At 40.8% G+C, this 27,309-nt stretch overlaps 2 protein-coding genes across 2 annotated transcripts in view; both read right to left on the reverse strand.

Annotated features, from left to right (window-relative positions):
* The window catches only part of kcnc4 (potassium voltage-gated channel, Shaw-related subfamily, member 4), a 40,429-nt gene extending 19,020 nt beyond the window's left edge, over positions 1-21,409 (reverse strand). Inside the window, exon 1 of the mRNA XM_082189297.1 lies at positions 20,224-21,409. Within this exon, the coding sequence (XP_082045423.1) occupies positions 20,224-20,841 (618 nt within the window). The 5' untranslated portion in view covers positions 20,842-21,409. The remainder of the gene's footprint in view (positions 1-20,223) is intronic.
* Positions 21,410-23,919: 2,510 nt separating this feature from the next.
* hspa1b (heat shock protein family A (Hsp70) member 1B) lies at positions 23,920-27,273 on the reverse strand. The gene is made up of 2 exons (XM_082189295.1): positions 26,641-27,273; positions 23,920-26,114 (listed from the first exon to the last, which is right to left on the reverse strand). Exon 2 carries the CDS (start codon positions 26,086-26,088, stop codon positions 24,172-24,174), a length of 1,917 nt encoding a protein of 638 aa, XP_082045421.1. The 5' UTR covers positions 26,089-26,114; positions 26,641-27,273; the 3' UTR covers positions 23,920-24,171.
* Positions 27,274-27,309: the final 36 nt, after the last annotated feature.

The following is a 27,309-nucleotide window of genomic DNA, read 5'->3' on the forward strand; positions in this document are numbered from 1 at the left end:
TTCTGCTGAACACAAAAGTAAAAGTAGGGAAAAAAATACAATGGAAGTCATCATGGGGTACATCAACTGTTTGGTTACCGACATCCTTCAAAATATCAAATATAGAAATTTATACAGGTTTGAAACAATTGAGGGTGAGTAAATGATGACAGAAGTTTTATCTTTAAGTGAACTATTCCTTTAATTTCAACATTTTCTCTCCTTAAATCATACTGTTTAATAGTTCACATAACATATTTCCATTAAGTGCAATGCAATGAACTTTCAGTCATATTTGAGGTAAAATAACTTGTTTTATTTTGTAAATTTCAAATTTTTTGTCACAGATTTAAATGAGTTGTGTAATGCATTACCTAGCTTCATGTTATTAAAAAACATTTAAAACACTTTTTGCAGCACTTGACAGAAACTCTCTCACATCGTCCCCAGGCCAGCACCCATCCTTATTTGTTGAGCCATATTAGTCTGCTTCCTTATTAACATACAGTATTATCTCAAAATGTACAACCAATGGAGGCCATTTATTTTTCCTTCATTAGCAAGAAACAATTAAATTAGCCCAAATTAAGCTCCAAATTATCTCAACAATGATGCCGTGCAGAGTTTAACGAAAATCATCAAATTAAATTGTATATGAAATCAACAGCAGCTAGATGGATCTATGTGGACTGAGAGGCAGTTGTTCTTTTTTGAAGACACTAAAAGAGGAAGAATATATGTGAAGATGTGAAGAAATGATGGAGCAGCAAAGCAAGAGGAAGGGGGGGTGTGCTTGGGGTTGGGTAACCATGACAACCATGTCACACTAGCACCACACAGTTGACGTGTTGTCACGCTGAAGTAGGTACAAGCCCATGAGCCCACCACAAGGGCGATGTAATCAATTTTATTTATGTTTGCACATCCTCACAGGATTAATAAACAAATGAATCCACTTTTAACCATTTTAACAATTCATTACAGCAGGCTGCCTGTTCAAGATTTGGCGGGCTTATTAAACCCTGACAGAGCTTTAAATGGATACTCCACTTTTTTTGGAAATAGTCTCATTTTACAACTCCCCCAGAGTTAAACAGTTGAGTTTTACTGTTTTCGAATCCATTCAGCCGATCTCCGGGTCTGGCGGTACCACTTTTAGCATAGCTTAGCATAGATCATTGAATCGGACAGGACCATTAGCATCACGGAAAATGAAAAGTTGTCCAAAAAAACTTTTTTGCCTATTTCCCAAAAAAGTGGAGTATCCCTTTAAGATCAGGAGTCTTCAGTTCCCTTTCGAAAGGGAACTCTACACTACGTCAGAATGACGCTATGGGGAACGCCTCAGGCGTGACAGGTGTCTGAAATCAAATATCATCTCACAGCAATCATGCTGACCGGCGACAGCCCGTGAATCATTAGCGTGAATGATTAACGTGCAACCTGCAAGTATAAAAGGGGCGCTTTGCAAACATGACAACATCTTTTCGTCTTCAGGGACTGTTTTTGTCTGTAATTAAAAACGTCTACTCCAGCAAGGAAATGAAACGCACGTCCAAGGCAAGTCCTAAGACATTTGTCAAATGTGTTGACCCGTGCCCAAGATATTTGTCGCCGGGTGACACTCACGAGATGTGCGTGTACTGTCTGGGTGAAGAGCACGCACGGGATGCTCTCGAGGGAGCATCCTGTGCAAACTGTGAGTATTTTCCTATGAGAACGCTCCGCTCTCGTCTGGCTCTCTTCTCGAGGGGAGAGAGTTCAGCATCTGATCCTCGCGGATCGGGTCCCGCTCGTGCCGAGGCAGAGCGGCGACGCGCTTCATGGGGCTCCCAGATGGAGCTCGCTGACAGTCTCGAGAGGGTTGTTCACCTCTCGGACGAGTCATCGGCTGACGAGAGTGAGCTGCAGGTGGATGACGGAGAAGATTCTCCTACTGATACTGCAGCGAGTGCTCTTCAGGCTGGGCAAGAGATGGCTGAGGAGGATGAATCAGATCCTCAACCTCGTCAGCCATCCTGCCCCATGTACGCTGAGTTGGTGGAAGTTATGGAGCGCGCCACTGACAAGCTTCAGTTGCCATGGCGGCGCGCTCAGGGAGAGATCGCTCGCGGCCGGTTAGACGATCGATTTCTCCCTGAACATAGACCACCAGCTCAACGGAGCCTCCCATTCCTTCCGGATCTTCATTCTGAGATCGAGAGGGCATGGGAGAAACCATACTCGGCCCGTATTCATCGACATCAGCGGGGTAATTTCGCTGATGTTGAGGGGATCGGGGAGTATGGTTATGTGTCGATGCCGCCCATTGACGAGACGTTTGCTAACTATCTCGTATCTGGGCGGGCGTCGACACTAAAAGCTCCGACTCTGCCATCCAAGCCTCTTAAAGTCACGGCTCGCCTGAATGACAGAGCGTACATGGCAGCAGGTCAGGCTGGTGCTGCCCTTCACACCATGGCAGTGCTCCAAGCCTACCAAGCTGATCTGCTGCGGGATCTCGACCAGGGGACGGGGCTGTCCCCTGAGGCGGTCGCTGAGTTGCGCCGGACCACAGATTTGTCTCTCCGGGCCACTAAACAGACTGCTGCCGCGATCGGCCGGTCGATGGCGGCGATGGTGGCCACGGAGAGGCATCTGTGGCTCAACTTGGCTGATATCGGGGAGAAGGAAAAGGCCCTTCTCCTTGATTCACCAGTTTCGCCCACTAAACTTTTCGGCACCTCCGTTGAGGCGGTGGTTGGAAAGTTTAGGGAGGCGAAGGCGCGCTCAGCCGCATTTAAAACTTGTATACCGCTGAGATCCGGGCCCCGGCCCAGGCAGGCGGGAGGACCTGGTCCGTCTTGGTCCGAGGACCATAGACAGGACCAGAGGTCTAGTGTTGCCTCTCGTGCGCCCCCTCCAGGGAGGAGTAGGACGCAGAGAAGGCGAGCCTCCCGCAAGAAGAGGGACTTAAGGGAGGTAATTCAGCACAAGCGGAGCAGCGCTCAGCGGAAGTAAGGGTATGACCTCCCTGGAGGGCTTTTTCTACCGGCCCTCTCCCTCTTCTTTACTCCCCAGGCGTTTGCGTTACACCAGTCCTGGGGTTGGGCCTATGATGAGAACTATGTTCTGATGGCCCGCCGTAGCAACTGGTTGATGTGAGTGCCTCTTTTAGGCATGTAAAAGTGGTGGACCCCAGGTTCGTTGAGACCTTTCTGGTGAAGTCTTCACTCCGCACGCCGCAGGTGAACTTTTTTGGTTTTTGGAGAATTTGTGTGTATAACTAACACTTATTTGTATCTCTCTACAGAAGCCTTGTTCCCTGTATAGACCTAGGGGTCATTCTTAGAATAAAAAGGTAAAGTATGGAGACTTCAGGGCCCTGAAGCCTCCCCAGTTGGTGGCTGGAACGATCTAACGAGAAGCTCAAGCTTCCGTTTTGAGTATGTGATGGCCTTCCTGTCATAACATTTTTTATGCGTGGTAGGCCACCGCTCATTTCTTTTTAGCCGCAGGGCTGTTAGCCACCCTGGGGTAGAGTAGTTGGTCTTCCTAAAAAAAAAAAAAAAAAGAACTTTTTTTTGCTTTAGGTTTAGACTGACGCTGGCGCTTCAGATAGATCTTATGTCTTACCTATTGGTTTGTGACATTGGTATCGTGAGTACTTCGCTCCCCTGAGCTCTGTAAGGTGTCAGTAGGTGAGTGTTTTACAGCCTCTCAATCAAGTAGGCTGTGGCTCCTCCGAGCTCTCAGGTAGATCTATGCTTGTAGGTCGGCCCTAACCCGGGCCGCCTCTGTAGCTGGCCTAGGCTAGGTTTGGGATGTTGGAGGCGTTCTGCTAAGTATAGCTGCCACATTCATTATGTGTTAGGCTTCCTCCCCTAGATTTCAGCCTCCTCCCTTAAATGGGAGTTGTTGGCCAAGGCCCGCCCCTTTCACTGCATTCAGGGGTGGTAGAGTAATGCAGGGTGGTAGTTGAGGTATGATCCTTCAGGCAGGGTTAGGCTGTCTTTCGCTCTGCGATGTGATAGTTTGCCAGACCCTGCCGAACAGAGCTACTTGGATTAGGCCTCTAGAGCTGGCTCCACTCAGCCCGTTGAGCTGAGCCACTCGAACGAGGGGTGAAGGTTGGTTGGCTTGCAAGCAAGCCCCGCTTCCCCAGGCTGGGCACTGTTACCCTTTGGAGCCACTTGCAGGCCCGCTCCCTGTCTAACATTTCAGGGGCATATGGTGTTACTCCCCCACTAAACGCGGGGTAGTTTTGAGTAATCCATTTTCAGCTCTGTATTATCTACCTCACACCACGATGGCTCCGGTTGAGCAGGCAGTTCTAACTACATTTCATTCCGGTATTTGAACTCCGCTCCCTTGAAGCCAGGGCATTGCCATGAGCTGACGCCCATGCATTTAGTAGGTAGGCCCTTGAAATGGGGCCTCCACTAGGCAGAGTGGCGTATGTTGTACTCCCCTGCTAGGAGGGATTTGCTTTGTGCTGAGTACACTGCCTTTGGCGATGTGGTTAGGTACCAGGATGCTGTAAGCGCTGTAGTAACAGTTTTTCTGCCTTGAAGGCTGCACAGTTAGGTAGTAGGCCCCAGCAGGCCTCCTTGACCGGGTAGCCCCTAAGATAGGGCTCCTAGGCCAGCTCACCTTCGTTGGTTGGCCCTGGTAGTTCGGGCAGAAGACTCACTACCGAGTAGTAGGTCTTAACAGGCCTCCTCGGAGGTGGGTCACAACATTGTGGAGCATACACTAGGCAAAACTTTAGGAAAGTTTTTTATTAGTATGGTTCCAGCAGTGTTCATTAAAGTAGCAGAAAGACTCGCTATCAGCTAGTAGGCTCGACCGGGCCTCCCTGTTAGGCGAGTCCCCAGCAGCAGTACACATCCAGCTGATTAGACCGTTTCCTCTTCAGGCCTCCCTGAAGATGGGCTCCCACATTTTTTTTTGTGGGGATCAGGTAGTAGGCTTTACTAGGCCTCCCTGAGGGCTGAATCCCTCATACTGTGGTACTAAGTGGCCCTGAGGTTGAACTATCAGGTAGTAGGCCTCATAAGGCCTCCCTGAAGGCAAAGCCCCATAGACAGTCAACTGGACTGTCAGTCTGGCCCACTGTCAGCTGTGGTTTTCAGGTAGTAGGCCTCTCCAGGCCTCCCTGAAAGTAAGCTCCTTCATGTCATGGTTCTCTGGTAGTAGGCCTCACCAGGCTTCCCTGGAGTTGAGTTCCATCATACTTTGAGTTTCCACTTAATGTGGTTTTTCTTGAGCTCCCACGTTCTGTGGTTATCAGATAGTAGGCTTCACCAAGCCTCTCTGAAGGAGAGCTCCCACATACTGTGGTTGTCAGGTAGTAGGCCTCTCCAGGCCTCTCTGAAAGTGAGCTTCCACGTTCTGTGGTTATCAGATAGTAGGCTTCACCAAGCCTCTCTGAAGGTGAGCTCCCACATACTGTGGTTGTCAGGTAGTAGGCCTCTCCAGGCCTCTCTGTAAGTGAACTCCCATGCACTGTGGTTATCAGGTAGTAGGCCTCACTAGGCCTCCCTTAAGTTGAGCTCCCACGTTTTGTGGTTGTCATGTAGCAGGCCTCTCTAGGCCTCTTTGTAAGTGAACTCCCATGCACTGTGGTTATCAGGTAGTAGGCCTCACTAGGCCTCCCTGAAGTCGAGCTCCCACATACTGTGGTTGTCATGTAGTAGGCCTTACCAGGCCTCCCTGGAGGGTTAGCTCCCACTTACTGTGCGTTTCCACTTAGCATGGTCTTTAAGGTAGTAGGCCTCTTCAGGCCTCCCTGAGAGTAGTTTCACAGTGGTGCTGGGTTTTTGTAAGCTAGTGGCCGCTTACTTTCAGTTTAGCAGACCTTATCAGGCAGCTAGCGAAGGTGAGCTTGCGCCCTGGCTCGACTCAAGTTTTTATTCTCTGCTACAGGTTCCCTCCTGGAACCTCTTTTTCCTGCTACAGCCTGGTTGCCTACCAGGTAGATCTAATGCTCCTCCCCTCACTGAGGGTCAGTATGAGTATGTGGTCTCCTGAGTCTGGTCAGTCGGTCGTAGGCCTCTCTTGAGGCCTCCCAGTTAGATCAGCCCTTAGGCCCTCACAGGCCTCCTCAGTGTTTTGAAACACAAACACTGAGTTGATCCGTGGATTGAGTAGAGAATCTCCCCTCGCTGGCAAGGGTTGTAAAGCACTATGCTGAGTCATACTCTCCAGGATATCCCGTCTCTGAGATCCGGTCCGAGTGGTTCACTGCCTGCTTCACAGTCCCTCGGGTTGGATGCCTTCCTAAAGGCAAGTGTCCAGAGGCTCTGTCTTCGGACAGACAGGAAGTGGCCAGACTGTAGTGTCTTATATAGTGACACCAGGTCAGGCCTGCCTGGTGGCGTTTCAGGCGGCACGTTCCCCTGAATAGTGACTGGCTGGGGTTCCTCAGGTTCCCTAGCCACATTCCCTAGAAGGGACCCCTTCTAGGAAGTTGAAGTTGTGGTCCTTGGCCCTTGAGCAGGCCCAGGTAGACCTTTCACTAAACTATGTTTATGGAGGTTTTCTGTGGTGTCATTTAGCTTGGGCTATGACCGTAGGGAGTGCTGTCACTGACAGCTCAGTGTGACCTGGGGGTGAGTGGTACTAGCGTTCATTTGAATTGCCGGTTCTGACAGTTGTCAATGCCTTTTGGCAGGCACTCCCCTTAGCATGGTGGCGTTGGTATATCGTTCCCCATAGCGTCATTCTGACGTAGTGTAGAGTTCCCTTTCGAAAGGGAACGTCTCAGGTTACGACTGTAACCTATGTTCCCTGAGAACAGGGAACGAGACACTACGTCTTCCTGCCATGCCTCGGGGCCTGCCTGCAACAGTCCCTTCAGACGATAGGATGTTGTCATGTTTGCAAAGCGCCCCTTTTATACTTGCAGGTTGCACGTTAATCATTCACGCTAATGATTCACGGGCTGTCGCCGGTCAGCATGATTGCTGTGAGATGATATTTGATTTCAGACACCTGTCACGCCTGAGGCGTTCCCCATAGCGTCATTCTGACGTAGTGTCTCGTTCCCTGTTCTCAGGGAACATAGGTTACAGTCGTAACCTGAGACGTTTTTTCAGGTCAAGGACCTCTTGGTGATTAGACATGCATATTGTTAGTTATATGCATTTTAAGTCTAGCCTATACTAACATTGGTGAAGGTGATTTCACCAAGTACAACATGTTCCTGGATCAACATCTTTGTTGATCCTGGAACAACATTACAATCAACCAATCAGATTTGAGGGACAAGTTTACAGGTTATGTCAAGTTTAGGCTTACAACAAGGGTTAGGTACTTCTACATCAGTGTTATTCACCTATCATTTCCATCTAACTTTAGGGGTAAGTAGGGTTAGCACTAAATTTTCAGACAGGAATGTTGTTCCAGGATCAACAACATATGAAGAGTTCAGATGCAAAAGCCTCTAAATGCCATCTGAAATTTTCTCATAGAATGATCATTTTTATCAAGCTCGTATATTTAAGTTCAGTAATTTCACTTAAATGACAATTAATAGGTAATCTTTATTGCCATTTAAGTGAAATTATTGAATTTAAATATACGAACTTGATAAAAATGATCATTCTATGAGAAAATTTCAGATGGCATTTAGAGGCTTTTGCATCTGAACTCTTCATATGTTAATCCAATATCATGTTGTACTTGGCAAAATCACGGTGACCACTAAGATTTATTTAAAGTTGGCATAAAAGTTGGCATAAAATTCATCCTATCTATTTTCTAAATGCGTGTTATTGGTCTTTATTGTGAACCAATCATCTGTAAATATATCTTTTTTCTTTTTCTTCTTAATCATAGTCATAACTTAATCTTCCAATGAAATCTCTTCAGAGATCTGTGCTGGACAATCATTTCATCCGCATTAACTCCATCCCTTTCTTACAATCGACTACAAGCTTGCATTAAAAAAAAATCTGCCTCCATTCAATCAACAACTGATGGATTGAACTTAAGTTCCTGCCCTACATTTTCTTTCTTTTCCATTAACACATTTCACTCAGATATACATCACTATATGGAGGTAAATATCTATTGCTACTTTCATTTTATCATGACTTTAACACCATTTTAATTTTTTAACATATTTTAAGGGGGGGAGAAATTGAACAGAACAGAAATTCTACTGTTGAATAAATTATTTTCTATCTTTTTTTGCTGCTAATATCCTTTTTTACACACAAAAATATTGTTCCAGATCAAACAACAATTGCCGGACATCCTGTAGCTCCAACTATTGAAGACCTCTGGCTTTGACTTCATACAAAACAAGCTTCTTGGTATTTGTTTTTGAGACGGTGAACCATCAATTTTCTGTTGAGAAGGTGAACATATTGACCCTGTAAATTTATGACGGGCAGATGTGTTTGTGCAAAGGACAGCGATGGTCCCGTGACTAGGATGGACCCAGCTCAGATCCCATAGCCTATAGAGCGCTTCCTGTTGTTGTACGGATCAAAATGAGAAAACTTCCTTTACTCTTACTATAGCATATCTGTGCATGCACTTATCCCCTGTTAGATAACAGTAGAATTATGCAAAGACAACAATACTTGGCTGTGGCGAAATTTCGGCAAAGTCATATTTCATTGCTGCCTTCTGGCACATTTCGCAACACTTTCAAAGTGAATTGTCCAGCAAGTGTTCAGTTTTATAAAAACAGATACATTTGAATCTGGCAAGGTTTTGTTACATTGTTGTATTTATTGCTGCAGTGTGGAAATGAAATGTCTGTTGAGTGATGCTAAAAGGTTAATGTTTTTTTTTAAGCATTTGAAAATAACACCATCACTAATCCCTACCCTAAACCTAAGCAATATTGTTAACATCAGGAAACGTGAGCTTAAATGCATTGGCTGAAGCAACAATTCCATTTTGGCTTGCTTATACAAAACTTTGAGCTCTTTTATCGTTACACTTGTTTCACAGGACATATACCTAGATGCTCAGTATTACTGTATCACTGTACTAGGTGAGCTACCTGTTATGGAACAGAGACTCAAGACAAAGGATACGAGTGAGAAACAGGTTTATTGTTCTTTGGCAGATTGAGGTCGTGGATGCTGTGGTGAGAGGTCGCTGGAGTACACACAATGGAACGGAGAGAGGTAAGTAGCTGGATGATGACAGGAACCAGGAAGACGAAGGAGACATTGGATGAACAGGACGGGAGACGATCACACTTAAACATCAATCGTTGGAAGGTAAGAGACAGGGAAGTGAGTCCTTACTCAAACAAGACCAGACCAAAAGACTGTAAAGTGAGTACTTTTATGCTGACTGTGCTGATGAAGATGTGCAGATGACAGCGATCTCTGTGATTGGTAAGTGCATGCAGGTGAGGGCCAGGGAGGATGAGGTGGTGACTTAGCTGGTGACCGTGACAGTACTCCCCCCTCCCGGTAGGCGCGTACTCGCGCCATAGATGGTGCAACCGGGGAGGGGGGAGAGCCCGGCTTGGCCACTATGGCCGGGGTCCTACAGCTGACCTGGAGTGAACAGTCTCTGGCTCGGCAGGCATGACGTGAACAGGCTCAGGCTCGGCGGGACGAGACCCTGGAAGGGTTGCGGCCATGACGGGACAAGGTTCTGGAAGGGCAGCGGGGACGGAAAGAGAATCCGAAACTGCTTCTATTGTATAGGACGACCCACTCACCCACAGGATGTTGTCAATGTATTCCCTCAAGGAACACGTGGTGTGAGTAGCTGGGAATTGCCTAAAGAGTGGATCGTCCAGACCCAACCAAAAGACGGACTTGAGGGCTGCCTCTTTCCAGGACACCTGGTGGACTAGGTGGAGGAACTGCTCTATGTAGGTCTCAATGGGGCGGTGGTCCTGGGAGATGGCCAGAAGCAGATTGACAGGGTCTAGGGGACTGAGAAGGATGCCCATATTGTTGACTTTCTGTATTGGTCTGGTCTTCTGTTATGGAACAGACTCAAGACAAAGAATATAAGTGAGAAACAGGTTTATTGTTCTTTAGCAGATGATGAAGGAGGTCGCAGATGCTGCGTTGAGAGGTCGCTGGAGTACACAAAATGGAACGGAGAGAGGTAAGTAGCTGGATGATGACAGGAACCAGGAAGATTAAGGAGACTTTGGAGAAACAGGACGGTAGACAATCACACTAAACATCAGTCGTTGGCCAGTAAGAGACAAGGAAGTGAGTCCTTACTCAAACGAGACCAGACCAAGAGACTGTGAGGTGAGTGCTTTTATGCTGACTGTGCTGATGAAGATGTGCAGGTGCAGGTGACAGCGATCTCTGTGATTGGGAAGTGCATGCAGGTGCTGGCCAGGGAGGATGATGGGAAATGTAGTGAGGAGGTGGTGACTTAGCTGGTGACCGTGACACTACCGAGCAAGTTTACTATGTTAGAAAAGCCTTATGGAGCTGGTTATGTGCTGAAAATATCCAAATGTATAAATCACACACTATGGTGAAAGTGTTTTGAGGTAATAACGCAAGGAACCATGTGAAAATAAGTCTTTATGAAAATGTAGGTACAGTAGAGACACGTTTTTCCAATAAGTCTGCTTACACAATGCACTTGTGCAAATATATAGAGAACCAAAGATGAAGTATGATAGTTGTCTTTTCCAGCAGCCCTTTCATTTCACTCCTGATTAAAGTGCTTTATTGAGTACTTTTGAGTACAACTTTAATCAATAGCAAAGTGGCCAAAAAAAGGGAAGTGTCCTCAGATTTAAACCAGCAACAATTTCAATCCTATTCAGGACCACATGAAGAATTTTTTTTTTCAGATGCTGAAATTCAAATGTGGTAATTAAATGAGAACACATATGTGGGCAGAGCGAGCGAGGGTGTCTGTGTTAAAAGGCACTTCTTCAGGAGATCTTTCTTGCAATAATACCATCAAAATGGATTCTGTTAATATTGAAGCTAAAATGTATTGTACAATCAGTTATAGTAACTATAGTACAATATTTTAATTATAGATATTGTAATAGAGAAGAGATGTTCTACTTTTATTTTAGTATAAAAATATTTTGTTTCTAAAGTTGCGTGTAGAAGGAAATTTCTACCACAACAAATCTGCAGAATTCTCGGACTTACACTAGCACCTTAACTCATACTAGCTCTTCACGCCTATAATTTTGTGCTTCGCATAAAAGCAGACACCATATTCTCAGTAATGTGTGAGGTGAAGTTTCGCAGAAAGGGACTCTAAGCTAAATATATTTGTGTTCTAATGAGGAAATGGTGAAATAATTTAGTCAAGCTGCTCTCGCACCCCACAGAGTGCTATTGTTACAACATTAGCAAAACCTTTCAGAGTGCTGAATACAAACAGTTTAAGTGGAGTTGTAAATTGCTGGACAGACATTTATCCAGCACTATATCACATGACAGAACACACATTATAAATACATACTATTGCAACAGTTCATTGAGAATAATTCATTAAACAAAAGCTAATATCATGTATCCAGTGCAACTGTTTTGTATGCTGACACCATTTTTTTTCCCAATACAAAACATTTATATAAATACATGAAAATCTTAGAGTATGAAAATATGAGCTAAGGTCTTGTATCTGAGCACTAACAGTATTAAGTGCAGAGAGGTTCTTTATTGGTTGCTACACTGTGCTAAAAATGTATTAACAGGAAGGCCAGATGGCTGTTAACTTAGTATTCATTATAAAAATAAACAATGATTGGTATGAGTTCATTTAGATGTAGAAATCACAATTTTTGTAGAGTGATTCATTGAAATCAATCTGGCACTATTAACACTACTTTTACGATAACTGCTACTACAATCTTACAGTATATCACGAAAAATGTTGAATAGGTGATAGCTACAAATGTGCTAGCTTTGTAATGACACATCCTTTCACAAACACATCTGCACATCCAGTTTATCTATGACAAGAAAATATATAATGTTTGAGTTCAGAAAGACAAAAAAAAAAGCCTTTAATGCTCACAAATGCTGCAATTATTCGATAAAAAAAAATACAGTAAAAAAAATACAGTAAAAAAAATATATTGTGAAATATTTTCTATTTTAATATACTTAAAAATGTTTAAAATTCCTGTGATGTAGAGCTGAATTTTCAGCATTATTACTCCGGTCTTCAGTGTCGCATGATCCTTCAGAAATCATTCTAATATGCTGATTTGGTCCTCAAGAAACATTTCTTATTATAATTAATGTTGAAAACAGTTGTGCTGCTTAATATTTTTGAAAAACCATGATACTTTTTTTTAATAATTCAAAATGTTAAAGTTTAAATAAACAGATTAAAAAAAAATAACAATGTAAAGGTCTTTACTGTCACTTTTGATCAATTTAATGCATCCTTGCCTAATAAAATAAAACATCTTACTGACCCCAAACTATTGAACGGTGTATATGTGAGTGAGAGAGAGTGGTAAAGAGAGAGAGAACGTGTTGCTTGTGTCAGTGAGTGTCCACTTAGATAGTCTACCATACCAGCTGTTCACTACAGCAGCCTCCAGCTCATTTTTTATTTAGTCACACCTCACAAAGACATTTACCCATAGTGCAGCTGTCACATTCCAGTCCACCTGTATGAGCAAATTAAGTTTCCATGGAAAATAATTCAAGCCTGCCATAACTGTTAAACAAGTAAAAACAATGTCAGTAAAAGTAGGAAGACTCAGAATATATAGAATAAAGGATAAATATAAACTCTCTAGCATTCAAGTCCTCAGGGAAGGTGTGCTAGTACTAGTCCCTTAATCACAGAGGATAGTTGTAGCTTTGCCTAGGACTGGATAAACAAATAACATTACCTATCCATCACTTTAATAACATCTTTTACAAAAATATAACACAATACATTTTCATCCTGCTCAAACAGTATTGCAAAGTGCTAGCAACTTCAAGGTCAAGGATTTGATTCTCAAAGAATGCATTAATGAATACAATGGTCTTGAATGCAATGTACGTTGCTTTGGATAAAAGCATCTGTCAAATGGATAAAACTGTAAATGTAATTGTGTTTTTTGGTGAACGTGGCCATGAATGTACTATACTATCTGCTAGGGTTTCATGTTATTGTTTTTTGTTTAATTTATTTAATGAAAAACATTAGTGGAGATTATTAATTGAATCTTCTTTGCTGCCATGGGTCTCATATCTCATTGATACTTTCACATATTCAAACTTGCCATATCATGATAGGTCACATGACATGTGAGAACAATGATGTTTGAGATTGCAAACAGATTTTGAGTGCAAGATTTTAGAGCTTGACACAAGGAAGGTATAATTCTAAGCAAAGCTTCAATATGCCAAGTGAACCATGACTTTGACTGCCAAAAAGGTAGTCCCTCCATGCTTTATATTGTTCCTAAGCTGCAGACTGCAGGGAACTAAAGCAATTACATACACCAGGGATGAATTAAGTCACTATTATTTTGTCTGTCATATAACTCTGAGTCCAGTGCCAGTAGCACATAAGCTGTTGTGCCAAGCATTTCTCCAGAGAATCTGTCTTTTCCCTGCATGAACAACAGTGTTTGTGCATTTGATACATTTCTCTGCAATGGCTTTTGTGTGTGAATGCTCATTTCTGAGAAAAAACTAAAGTCAAGGCACACTGTCACTGCAGTAACATGTCAGGGCAAAATGCACTTGGGTCAGGGTCAGATAAACTGCGGAAACCCAGCAATAAAAATGGTGAATAATTTCAATTGTGAATCGAGCTTGGCCTCCTTGACCTTGTGCTTGTATTTCTTCAGTGTATAAAAGTCTGTCACTGTGCATAATTGTGAAAACAATTTTGCTACAAAGAGCTATCAGTAGTTTATTCATTCCCTCTATGGTCTACAATGATTTTAGTTTGTCTATATGACTATATTTTTACTTAATGTTACATATTAAATTCAAATATAAATCTTCAAAAAGTCAGCATGAAATCAAACTGTTCAAAAGTTTGGGGTCGGTAAGATTTTTTAATGTTTCAGAAATAAGTTTATTATGCTTAACAGGGCTGACTGCATCTATTTGATCAAAAATACAGTAAAAACAGTAATACTATTCAATTTAAAATTACTGTGTTTTAAAATGTAATTTATTCCTGTGCTGTGGAATATGCTGATTAGGAAACATGTCTTAATACTATTAATGTTGAAACAGTTGTGCTGCTTACTATTTCAGGATTCTTTGATGAATAGAAGGTACGAAAGAACAGTCTTTAAGTCACTTTACTGTCACTATTAATCAATTTAATGTGTCTTTGCTACATGTAACAGTAGTGTAATGTTCCTGATCTTTTATTGTGAATGATTCATCATTGCACATTGGAAGAACAAATACGGTTTATTTAGAAAATTTGAAAATTTTCATCAAAAATGTAATATCTTGCTCTGCTAATACAATGACTTCTTTTAAATGATTTTCTCAAAAACAATCAGCCTCAACATTACAAAACACCACTGCAGTGAACGTGTCATTGCAACAAGCTGTGAGTATAGGTCTGTGAAAAAGTCTAGCCTGTGAAGGATATCTACATTTAGACATTTATCTACAGGTTTATCTAAATGCCAAATGGTTTACCATACTTCTAAACAGACAAAGCCAACCTGTTCATACTCTGTAGCACAGAACTATGAAACTGCTAGAGACACAAGTCTGTTATATACACTCTCTCATTGTGTTCATATAAGGCTCATACCGGAGACCACGGCTCGCTGCATACCTGGACCAGCTTGTGCAGGTATAAATTCTGTGTGCATTTTATTAGAAAGAGACGTACATCAATGGACCTGCACTCGAGTCTTCTGGTTAAATGTTCATAGCGTCTGTTCATATTTAGCCTCTCTTATGGCTTGATTTAACACATAGTTTACATGATTTTGAGATTACAAACAGGGCGTTCTTTAAATCCATTCTCTTGCCAAAAACTTTTCAGAGTGTAAGCAACTGCCTCGTCCTGCCTGTAAAAAGCTTTTATTTCCATTTTTAATAGTTTTTAGATCAAACAACAGACTATCTGTGAATCTGGCAGGCAGCAGGCAGTCAGTATCTAACAATAAACAAGATCATATTTTATATGGGTTGTGTTCCTCACATATGGTATTGTATCTTAGTCTTTGTTGATTGCATTCAAGAAAATAGATCAGAATAGCAAAAATAAGTTAAGAAAAATAAACAAAGTAATTCCAGTACAAAAATAAAATCAACAGGTTATAAATGATTTCTTCTCTATTGTTTAATTTCTTGAAAATCATTAACAAAATAATTTGTAATAATAAATAATTTTAGGCCGTATCACCCATGCACCCACAGAGCCCCCTACATCAACAACGGTCAAGAAACAACACCTTTTGTGAGAGAGAGAGAGAGAGAGAGAGAGAGAGACACAGAGAGACAGAGAGAGAGAGATTCAAAATGAGATTAGTAAAATGATCAAATAACAAGAGAATAACTGTCAGTTTGAGAAGCAAGAGCTTCTAATAGACCTGACGGGATGGTTTTCACAGAAAATTGCGTACATTCGTCACTCGCCTGTGCAAGTCTCATCATATCCATAAATAGAGAAAAGTTGCTCCGGCTCCTTTGACTCGTGTATGGTGTGAAAGTGGCATCGGTTTGTTGTCACAACGAGTAAGAAAGGTTGATATGGAGCATCACCCATTTTCAAAAACACCAAACAGAAGAGAGTCTGCTGGCAAAAAAAGAATGTTTTCGATGAATCGATTAAGTGAATGATTCAATGACTCACTCATAAAGGCGGTTACTTGTTTGGTTTCTGAATGAATTTGTGTGTTTAAACAAATGGGTTGAATAAGTGATTCAAAGACTCACTCATTAAGACTCTTTGCCACCTACTGGCACAACGATGCAATGCACAGAAAGAGTCACTAAAAAGCAAAACTCTTATCTTAATCCAGCACAGATCCAGCTCATATTTAAGAAAAACGAAGGTTCAAAATGCACTACATCAGCGCATCTTCATTTACTGCGTTAGACTAAACTTGGAAGGGTCACAGTACTTCCATATTGTTGTCCTATTGTTAGTTTAATTGCTTCTATTGCTCTCCTAATTTGTAAGTCGCTTTGGATATCACATATTTGTTAATGAGTGGAGAGACCATTATCTTTCACAGTGAGTTCTCTACAGGGCTTTCAAAAGTACAGATAGGCTACTGTCCACACATGCCACCGGGAAATACGTGCATGTCTTAGATTCAGCCTAGAGAGATTGTTTTAAAGTCATTTTTAATAGTGATTAAACATCAGGCTATATTAGGGATCTCATGAAGGTTCAATCCATAATTTCTCCACTAGAGCCCCTTTAAAACACAGGAGCAGTTCTAAAGGCTTTTTAATACCACACAACCATTCAAAATCATGCTAGCACGGCACACATCCAGACAGTTTCTGCCCTCGGTCAATTACCCGGTGACTGATTAATTACCATGACGGTGAGAATGTAATGCTGTAATTAGAGATAGACCTTACACAACACACACACACACACACCAAAACCTTTATTTTAAGGTGACATAGTTACATGTTCTATAGTAATAACAGTAAATTATTCATAATTACATTATATAGTAAGTATATTTACATTTACATTACATTTATATTTAATAATTTAGCAAACGCTTTTATCCAAAGTGACTTACAAATGAGGAGAGCATTAGAAGCATGCAATAGGACAACAATATGCAAGTGCTGTGACCCTTCCCAGTTTATTCTAACGCTGTATATGTATAATTCATATTACTCAGTACTTATTTGAGTAAGGACAATGTAACTATGTAACCTTAAAATAAAGTGTATCCCAAAAGAATATATTTTGAAGAATGTTGGTAACGAAACAGTTTTGGTTCCCATTGACTTCCATTTTGCCAAGTACCGTAAGACTAAGACTCCTGGATCAACAAATTCTGTCAACATCCCTGTCTGAAAATGTAGTCCTAACTCTATCCCTATCCCTACCCCTAAACCTATCCCTACTATAACTTCTTCCTAAAATCAGAGGGAAATGATAGGTGAATAACACTGATGTAGAAGCACCTAACCCTGGTTGTAAGCCTTAACTTGATATAAACTGTAAACTTGTCCCTCAAATCTGATTGGTCGATTGGAATGTTGTTCCAGGCACACAAAAAAAATGTTGATCCAGGAACATGTTGAACTTGGTGAAATCATGTTCACCCACATTGGATGGATAAAAAAGTAAAATGGAAGTCAATGGGAAATGAAACTGTTTGGTTACTGACATTCTTCAAAATATCTTATTTTATGTTCAGCAGAAGAAGACAATACAAGTAGACTCAATTATTATTTTAATAGGGTAAGAAAATACACTTAAGTAAATTAATCTTAAAGGTTTTGACATTTTTACTGGGAGACAAGATACTGTAAAAAAATAACAGTTTCTATTTCTTTCCATTTCTCCTCAGCCGTTTGGATCCCGTGATTAATGAAAGCCCTCATAGATAGATTTTCCTCTTTTCTAACTGTATTAGCTGGCCTGACTAGCCGTCAGTATGGTAACATAAGCCCTGCAGCCCATAATGCTCTCAAGGCAGAGATAATTGAGAGAGCCGAAGAGCAGCAGGGTCCAAGAAACCCAACCATTTTGCTCCTTGTCATTTCTGGGTGATTGGAATATAATGATGTCTTGTTTGCTCTGAGAGGTTTATTCTTTAGAAAGTGTATCTGTTCTGTTTCACCTCTTTCTTCCCTATTACTGGTTTTCTTAGAGGCGTGATCAGCATCTAGTCTGTCAGGCCTGTATGCTGGATATCATCTAAATTAATTAGGAAAAAACAAACAGCTAGCTTAATAGTGATGAAGTGATGGACCTGCAAGGCAATGGCTCAGCTGTGTAGATGTTAACAACCAAAGCAGCTCAGCTGTGACAAACACACTGCATATCAATGAAATGTGATGTCTGTTTTGTAGCCTAAAGAGAAAAGAGACACATTGTATGAGAGCACTGTTATTTTATTTATTTTTAGTGACCTCTGTGCCAAACAACTAAATTAATTCCTAACTTTGACATTTCTCTAAGGGGAGAATTGATTTCCCGGTCAAAATAAAGGAGCCATAAGGTCCAGGGTTCAATACTGTAACAGAGATTTAGTCCTACAATAAAAAGCTTTCACATTACTGATTTAAAAAGCTCATTACAGCAGTGACTGTATGCTTTGCCAAGGGTGCTCTTGCTTGTGATTTAATTACACTTCTAATTTTGCTTCAAAAAACTCAGATATAAAAGATATGATTAGCTATAAAATGCACAAAATAGACGTGATAACAAAATCCTCAGGGCAAGTTTGCCGTTTGTAAGAAATTAATACTTAAATGTTATTGTTTTTATAGTTACAAACAATTTCTATTTCAAATGAATGTTAATCTGTTAAACTTTCTATTCATCAAAGAATACTGAAAAAAAAATATATATATATCATCATGGAACCGTTTTCAACATTGATCATAAAAATTTCACGAGCAGCAAATCAGCATATTAGAATGATTTCTGAAGGATCATGTGACACTGAAGACTGCAGTAATGGCTGAAAAGAGCAGCTTTGCCATAAAATAAATAAATTACATTTTAAAATTGCAAATAGAAAAGAGCTGCTTTAAATTGTAATAGGCTATTTCACAATATTACTGTTTTTACTGTATTTTTGATCAAAGGTGAGCACTTTTCATGACTAATGAGAACATTATCACACAAATAAATCAAACCAACCAGCTAAAGAACTGTGAGTGGTGATACACTTTATTCTACGAGTGAGAGGTGAAACGTTTTAATCATGGTTAATACCTGCGAGTCGATCCTTTTCATCATCTCATCATCATTTGATGGACTTAAAACGGACATATAGACATTTTAAAAGCATTTTAAAGGCACTGTGTCCACGCTCTCTTACTTTCTCCTATTTTAGTTTGTCGTTTGCACACACCGATTGAATCTTGACTAACATTAAGCCTCAAAATCTAAAGATCACTCCTCTGACACAGCCCTAAATACGCATTATCTGTCTAGTAGAGCGGGTTTAAGGCAATTTATCTGCTAGTAAATAACCAACCTAGCAATAAAGGAGACAAATAGACAAATCTGAATGTTGCACAACTTTTGATAAGTGTGCAAACATAAATCATTTTGACTCTTTGTTATTTGATCATGTCTCCAAATGACATTCATCCATCACAGCAAGAGAGGATTTCACACATCTGACATCAGCATGTGACACTAACACTAGAGCAGGTGGCATCTGGGTGAGTGCATGTTTGCAACAGTGTGAGACAGGTGCCGTTCAATAGACAGTTGGTGCTGATTGTGTTTCCACCCCTAACCACAGAGTAAAGATGGATCTGTGATCATGACATTTATTCAAAACTAACTTACAGATTGAGACTAAAGCCTGAAAACTCTAATGGCCATAATGCAACAACACCTGCTGGCATGCATCACCTGTTAGATGTGCATAACTGACACTAAATACTGCATGATGCAAGTCTATTTTTGTCAATCATTTTTAAATGGTTTCTAATTTAGATGCACATATTGTGATCAGGTTATGGATCATTCATGAACATGGCATTTGGTGTCCCACTACCTTTTTTTAAAGCATTATAGAGACAATAATCACACAGGTTGGAAGAACTCTTGGATATGATTACTATTATCTAAAAATAAAACTGATCTATCATGAAAAGTAGCCAAAAGTCCCCCTTTAAAGGGTCCTTTTGGACTGTCCCGCCTTAGAGGACTTGACCTTTGCAATTGTATCCAACAATTAAAATCATACAATCAAGTCATGTTTTCTACAGTTGTCTGTTGAACTGATATTCAATTCATTGCAATTTAAAACTATTTTAATGACGAATTACTTTTAATGATCAAATATGTGATATTTAGAGTTGTGACATTTTATGAGTTTCCCCTTATTACAACAAAAAATGTAACATTATTTTACATTCTGACACCAAAGATATAACACAGTAGCCTAATTTGGTCCTTACCTTGAAATAAAGGTTTACAAACAACTAGGGAACAAAAAGTTTTCAAAGGAACTTCACACATGCTCTAGGCTATGTGGCCTATGCATACGATCAATTGAAATAAAACAGCTCACGTGATAAACAAAGTACAAGCATCACCTCTTTGACCATTTGTTGAAGAAGAAAAAAAGCATTTTCAAATGCCTTATTTTTTCCCCCTATTCTTGTATTGTGCATTCGAATATCTTACCCGGGCTGCACGCGAAGAATATGGATCTTCAAAGAGCGCCCATATTTTTGGTTGCCAAACTTCACAGCATCCTCTGGAGCGGTCAGGGCTGTCCTCAATGCCGAAGCGTCTGGGCAAGTCCTGGTCGTCCTCCGCATCCTCCGGGTCTGGCGGCTCGAAAATATCAAGTGCCTCTTCTGCGTCCCTGTGCTGGCGGTAGGTCATCCAGCAACAGGGCTCCACGTCCGTCTCATCGATGCCCCAAAATGCCAACTCCTCCTCGAACAGAGGGCCGCACACATCCGCTGGGCAGTGAAGCTTGCCAGTCCTGTAGTAGTTCAGCACATAGGCGAATATGCCCGGGTGTCGATCAAAAAAGAATTCACTGGTGGTGGGCGTCTGCCCCATGTCTGCGTCCGGGTTCACCTGGTTGTCCGTGTCTGCGAGCCAGGCGAGTCTCGTGCCCGGAATGGTCTTAAGGGTGCTCCTGTAGGTTTCGTGGCGCGTGCCGCCGACGTTGATTATGATTTTGTCCGAGTCTTCGCCTCTGGCCATCTCTTCCTTCAGACATGATTTGGAAGGAGGTTTATTGCCTGACTTGCGCCCGCGGTACGACGAAACACACACCGAGCTGATCATAGATTTCGATGGAGAGGCTTTTACCTAGTAACTCTCTTGGCTTTCTAAACCTGCGCAGCTGTCGTCAGTTCTAAAAGTCGAACAACTGTAGAGAGTTTCCGCCGTCACCATGACCATCAGAGACGCGAACAACCACCTGTTAACGGAGAAACTCTCAGTCTATGGGAGGATGCTTGCGTGGATCCTCATTCATGGGCACTTTGACACTATAGTAAACACCAAAACATGAGCAAACCGTCCGCGTATCACGACCGAATTAAGCGCGCGTGCTCAGGCATTTCTTATCACATTTACAAAGAAAAACAGAGTAGTTCAAATAAAAGTCAGACAACTCTAAAAATGCCCTCCAATTTCATCTCTTTCAAAACTCTCGTCACCTCGTCGTTGAATTATTAAATCCCATCCTGCGCGCGCATTATTCCTTAATCACACCAATTAATTTACAATAAAATCTTCCCGAATAACGTCTGCGATGTTAACTTTGGTTGTACATCAGAATTAGACCAAATCATCTGTTGCCGAAGGATGAGACTGTATCATCAGGTTGCTGGAAACGATCTGTTGCATCTTTGTGACAGTCAGACGACACAGCCCATGGGAGGAGGATGATGCTGATGATGATGCTCCAGCGTTTCAGTAACCCTTACAGCGCGGCATTACGTGTGATTATAAGCTCAATTTGATTAATAAAGAGAAAAGATTCAGTTTACTTTCACGCAAGATGACGCATTTCTGCATTAATTAACATTTTAATTTGTTTTTAGGTACATTTAGGCTATAACACTGTATTTTGTGTTTTATTATTTTTACTTTATTAATTTGCTATTGTCTGCCAAATGCATACATGTAAATTCTGGCATTAAATTGCGCAAAAACAACAACAATTGCTGCATGGGAGTCAGGGTTTGACTGTAAATTTGACATTTCTATAATCTGACTGCCGTATAATCAGGCTCTCTATATTTTTGTCCTCTTTTAGAAAGTCGTGGAAACTCATTAGTTTTTTTTTTTTTAAGCAAATGTCTATACCAGCAGGATATACATTCCGCAAAAAAAAAAAAAAAAAAAAAAAAAAATTATATATCACCCTGCTAGTTTCCAAGATGTGAAAAGGGTCCATTCCTTGTTGTTTTAGACTGATAGTGCAATGGAGTGTAGGAGAACTGGGGGCAATTGGGGCAAGGGGCAATTGCTTTTAAAATACATTAAATAATTATTCATATTAATATATACATTAAAATGAAAATGTATTATAAAAATATAAATTAATAAATAAGGTATTTTACTTTTTAGGTTTTAGGTCAAGTGGATCCAGGGCCCGTATTCATAAAGATTCTAAGAATCCTCTAAGAAAACTCTTAATTTAGCTTAAAAACTTTCATCTTAGTAAGGAGGCGGGGTTGACCCCGTTGCTATGTATGACACAATCTTTTGAAGACTGTGATTGGTTGGTTGTCCAAGAAGAAAAAAAGAAAAAAAGTGATTTTAAGTATAGGGTCTATTCTAAGCCTTCACTTTGAAATTACATGCGTAATTTTTCCTATTTGACCGTTCTCACACACACACACACACATTTTATATGTGTATATAAATCCTTTTTTTTTTTTTTTTTTTTTTTTTTTTTTTACCATGCTGTTAATTTCCTATAAGGTATTTGATTGGCTTAGAATGATAAAAATTGTTCCACTCTTTCCAATTACACTGATTGCTGGCATGTCTATTTGAGTGGTGGTTTGAATGTTGGTTTTAATGTATCAAACATGGAATTTTCCCAGTTGCCAAATATCGTAATGTAGTGATTACTTTCATTTCTGGCGCTGTGCTGTATCAGAGATGTTAGCGTGTCTCCAATAAGATCAGTCACAAACATGATCCCTGCACGATCTAATCTATAGCGTCTTATTAACTCACTGTTATTCATTGTCTGCAACACATTTCTTCTCCCTCTTCGTCTTTCTGCCATTTTCTCCTCTGCTAAAGAAACTCTTAAGCCTCTTAAAAGTCCTCGTCCGTGCTCCTAACAATTTTGAGCTTAAGACCTCTTTTAAGGGTTAAGATGCTTTCTGAATTACTTTTTTCTTTACTAGGATTTTTTCTTTAATTTTAAGAGTAAACGCCCACATTTCTAAGAATTTTCTTAGAATTTTGTCACTAGGAGCTACTCTTTGCTTTAAGATTCTTTATGAATACGGGCCCAGGGCAGAAAATGGCAGAAAGACGAAGAGGGAGAAGAAATGCGTTGCAGACAATGAATAACAGTGAGTTAATAAGACGCTATATCGTGCAGGGATCATGTTTGTGACTGATCTTATTAGAGACACGCTAACATCTCCAACACAGCACAGAAATGCCATAGCGCCAGAAATGAAAGTAATCACTATTACAATATTTGACAACTGGGAAAATTCCATGTTTGATACATTAAAAAACAACGTTCAAACCACCACTTAAATAGACATGCCAGCAATCAGTGTAATTGGAAAGAGTGGAACAATTTTTATCATTCTAAGCCAATCAAATACCTTATAGGAAATTAACAGCATGGTAAATAAAAAAAAAGGATTTATATACACATATATAATGTGTGTGTGTGTGTGAGAACTGTCAAATAGGAAAAATGACGCATGTAATTTCAAAGTGAAGGCTTAGACCCTATACTTAAAATCACTTTTTTCCCCCTTCTTGGACAACCAACCAATCACAGTCTTCAAAAGATTGTGTCATACATAGCAACGGGGTCAGCCCCGCCTCCTTACTAAGATGAAAGTTTTTGTCTTTTCCTTACTCAGAGTTGCTCTCAGATCGGTCCCGAATCGCTTTTAAGCTAAGACTCCTACGTAAAAGTTTTTAAGCTAAATTAAGAGTTTTCTTAGAGGATTCTTAGAATCTTTATGAATACGGGCCCAGGTCTTCTGTTGTCTAGTGTAGTGGATTAGTTGCAGTCTGTGTTACAACGTCATCTAGTGTACAAACTGAAGTAGAGCAGGTTTAACATCGTACATTTTCTACCTTGCCCTTTGATAGAAAAAAATACTAGTTTCATTAGTTTCATGGTTTAAAATGTGCATTTATTTTTTATTCTTATAAATAATAAATATGTTATATCATAAAACAATGCATAATAATTTATTCCATTTCATTAATTCACTTATCAGCTGACACAGCTGAAGGACAATTTGGCTTACAACATTTAAATTCAAGCACATTTGACAAACAAGATATAAAAATTATTTAGCGCATATAAATCTGGAAATATAAAGTGAAGCCACCATATCTTTTTTAACACTGAAAGTAATATTGCACAATATAATAAGGCACATTTCCCTTTCATTAATCCACCTCTTCAATGGTGGGGCCCTGTGATTCAGACTGGGCTTGGAATCCACAGCCACCTGCGGGGGGAACTCCTCCCTGATACAGCCGAGTGATGATTGGACTACACACACTTTCCAGTTCCTTTTGATGGTGCTCGTACTCTTCCTTTTCAGCCAACTGATTGTTCTCCATCCAAGTGATAACCTCCTTACACTTATTAATGACCTTCGTCTTCTCTTCCTCACTAATCTTTCCTTTCAGGTTTTCGTCCTCAACGCTGTTCTTCATGTTGAAGGCGTAAGACTCTAGAGCGTTCTTCGCTGCAATCTTCTCTCTCTGCACCTCATCCTCGGCTTTGTACTTTTCAGCATCCTGCACCATTCGCTCTATCTCCTCTTTGCCCAGTCTACCTTTGTCATTGGTAATGGTGATTTTGTTCTCTTTTCCTGTGCTCTTGTCAACAGCAGATACGTTCAGGATGCCATTGGCATCTATGTCAAAGGTCACCTCGATTTGGGGTACGCCTCGTGGCGCCGGGGGGATCCCTGTGAGCTCAAATTTGCCGAGCAAATTGTTATCTTTGGTCATGGCCCTCTCACCTTCAAACACCTGGATCAGGACACCTGGCTGGTTATCAGAATACGTGGAGAAGATCTGCATCTGCTTGGTGGGGATGGTGGTGTTGCGTTTGATCAGAGCAGTCATGACTCCACCTGCGGTCTCAATACCCAGGGACAGAGGAGCCACATCCAGAAGCAACAAGTCCTGAACGTTTTCCGAGGTGTCGCCCATTAGGATGGCGGCCTGCACCGCTGCTCCATATGCCACCGCCTCGTCTGGGTTGATGCTCTTGTTGAGATCCCTGCCATTGAAGAAGTCCTGCAAAAGCTTCTGGATCTTGGGGATCCTCGTGGAGCCGCCGACCAGAACAATATCGTGAATCTGAGACTTGTCCATTTTGGCATCTCTTAAAGCCTTCTCAACTGGATCCAGAGTGCCTCTGAAGAGCTCAGAGTTAAGCTCTTCAAAGCGAGCCCTTGTGATGGAAGTATAGAAATCGATGCCTTCAAACAGGGAATCGATCTCAATGCTAGCCTGAGTGCTAGATGAGAGGGTTCTTTTAGCTCTTTCGCAGGCCGTGCGAAGCCTTCTCACTGCTCTCTTATTCTGACTGATGTCCTTCTTGTGCTTCCTCTTAAACTCTTCAACAAAGTGCTTTACCATCCGATTGTCAAAGTCCTCCCCACCCAGGTGAGTGTCCCCTGCTGTGGCTTTCACTTCGAAGATCCCATCCTCAATCGTCAGGATTGAGACATCAAAGGTGCCTCCACCCAAGTCGAAGATCAGGACATTCCTCTCTCCTCTCCTGCCCTTGTCCAGCCCATAGGCAATGGCAGCCGCTGTAGGCTCATTGATAATTCGCAGCACGTTCAAACCGGCGATCACCCCCGCATCTTTGGTTGCTTGCCTCTGCGAATCATTAAAGTACGCTGGGACCGTGATGACAGCATTATTGACTCTCTGACCCAGGAAGGCCTCGGCGATCTCTCTCATTTTGACTAGGACCATGGATGAGATTTCCTCAGGGTAGAATGTCTTGGTCTCTCCTTTGTACTCAACTTGAACTTTTGGTTTGCCGTCTTCGCTGATGACCTTGAAGGGCCAAAGCTTCATGTCTGACTGGACCACTGGATCATTAAACTTTCTACCAATCAGCCGTTTGGCATCAAATACTGTGTTGTTGGGGTTCATGGCGACCTGGTTCTTGGCAGCATCTCCAATGAGTCTTTCTGTGTCTGTGAAGGCAACATAGCTTGGAGTGGTTCTGTTTCCTTGATCATTAGCAATGATTTCCACCTTGCCATGCTGGAACACTCCCACACAGGAGTAAGTGGTTCCCAGATCAATGCCAATGGACAAACCTTTAGACATCTTGATTATTTATAATGAAATATCACCTGCAATACAAAAAAAATAAAGTCATGAGTTATTTTTATATTACATAATAATAATAATAATAATAATAGTTATTAGTATTAATATCGGTGTATAATTAACGTTCAATATAAATATTGAAATGAATAATTCAATATATTTATATACAAATATATTAAAGACTTTCATCTCATATTAGACTAATTAAACAATAAAAAAATCAATAATCAAAATAATCAACTTAAGAAATGTTATATTCATTTATTTTTATTTAATATATAATAATATATAAAAATATATTAATAAGTAGGCTATATATAAATAAATATAGGCTAACTTAAAAAGTAAACATCAGGAAAATATTGCGGACTTTCATAAATATTAGATTAATTTAGGCTATTAGAAATTACTTTAATAATCCCAAAAAAATCTACTTAAGGAAAAGTTTTCAATTAAATTTGAATTTATATTAATATATAACATACATAAACATATCTAATAATGTATTAAAATATTTCAAAAGTAAATGTAATTCAGAGAGTCACTTACAGGTCGTGCGAGTTTGTTCTAGCGCCTCAGAGAGCGGACTCTTCTGCTCAGCTTTGCTTCAGTTGCTCGAGTTGTCTTTTCCTGACTTGCCTCGACCTGAGTAACACTTCGCGCTTTATACCTCCCATGCTCCTTCTAGAAATACCAGACTTCTCTTGACTCTGGTGGTAACTTGAGAGGCTGAGGAGCCCCGAAGTTTCTAGGCGCGCACTGATGATCTAGTACTGCGGTCCAAACACAGAAATAGCGTTAGCGTAAGCTGATAGGACCGTACACTATGCAACAGGTGGGTGGGGTCGTTAGACAATGTGTCGAAACAAGATTTTTTTCTTATATAATTTTATAACTTTGTGTTTTATTTCAAATGCTATTAAATGTGGTCATTATTGTTGTTTAAAGCGTTGCTGTAATTGTTAATTCAGCAGTCGGACTTAATTTTCAGCCCTTGCCAGTATCAGTATGGACCAAATATTGTCGTTTGTGACTAGCCTACTGCATATGGATTCAAACATATTAAAGTGTCTCAACGGCGGGTTATCTTTTTGGGCCGACAACCGTAAATTCCTAAAACTAGAGTTCATGATCGACAAGTGCTCAAAATTAAGCATTAATTCCTAACATGATTCCTCCTAAATTCCCTTTGCACGCGGCTAATGTTATCGTAAAAAA

Source organism: Leuciscus leuciscus (assembly GCF_965113295.1).
Source record: "Leuciscus leuciscus genome assembly, chromosome: 13".
In the NCBI taxonomy this organism is placed as follows: Eukaryota; Metazoa; Chordata; class Actinopteri; order Cypriniformes; family Leuciscidae; genus Leuciscus; species Leuciscus leuciscus.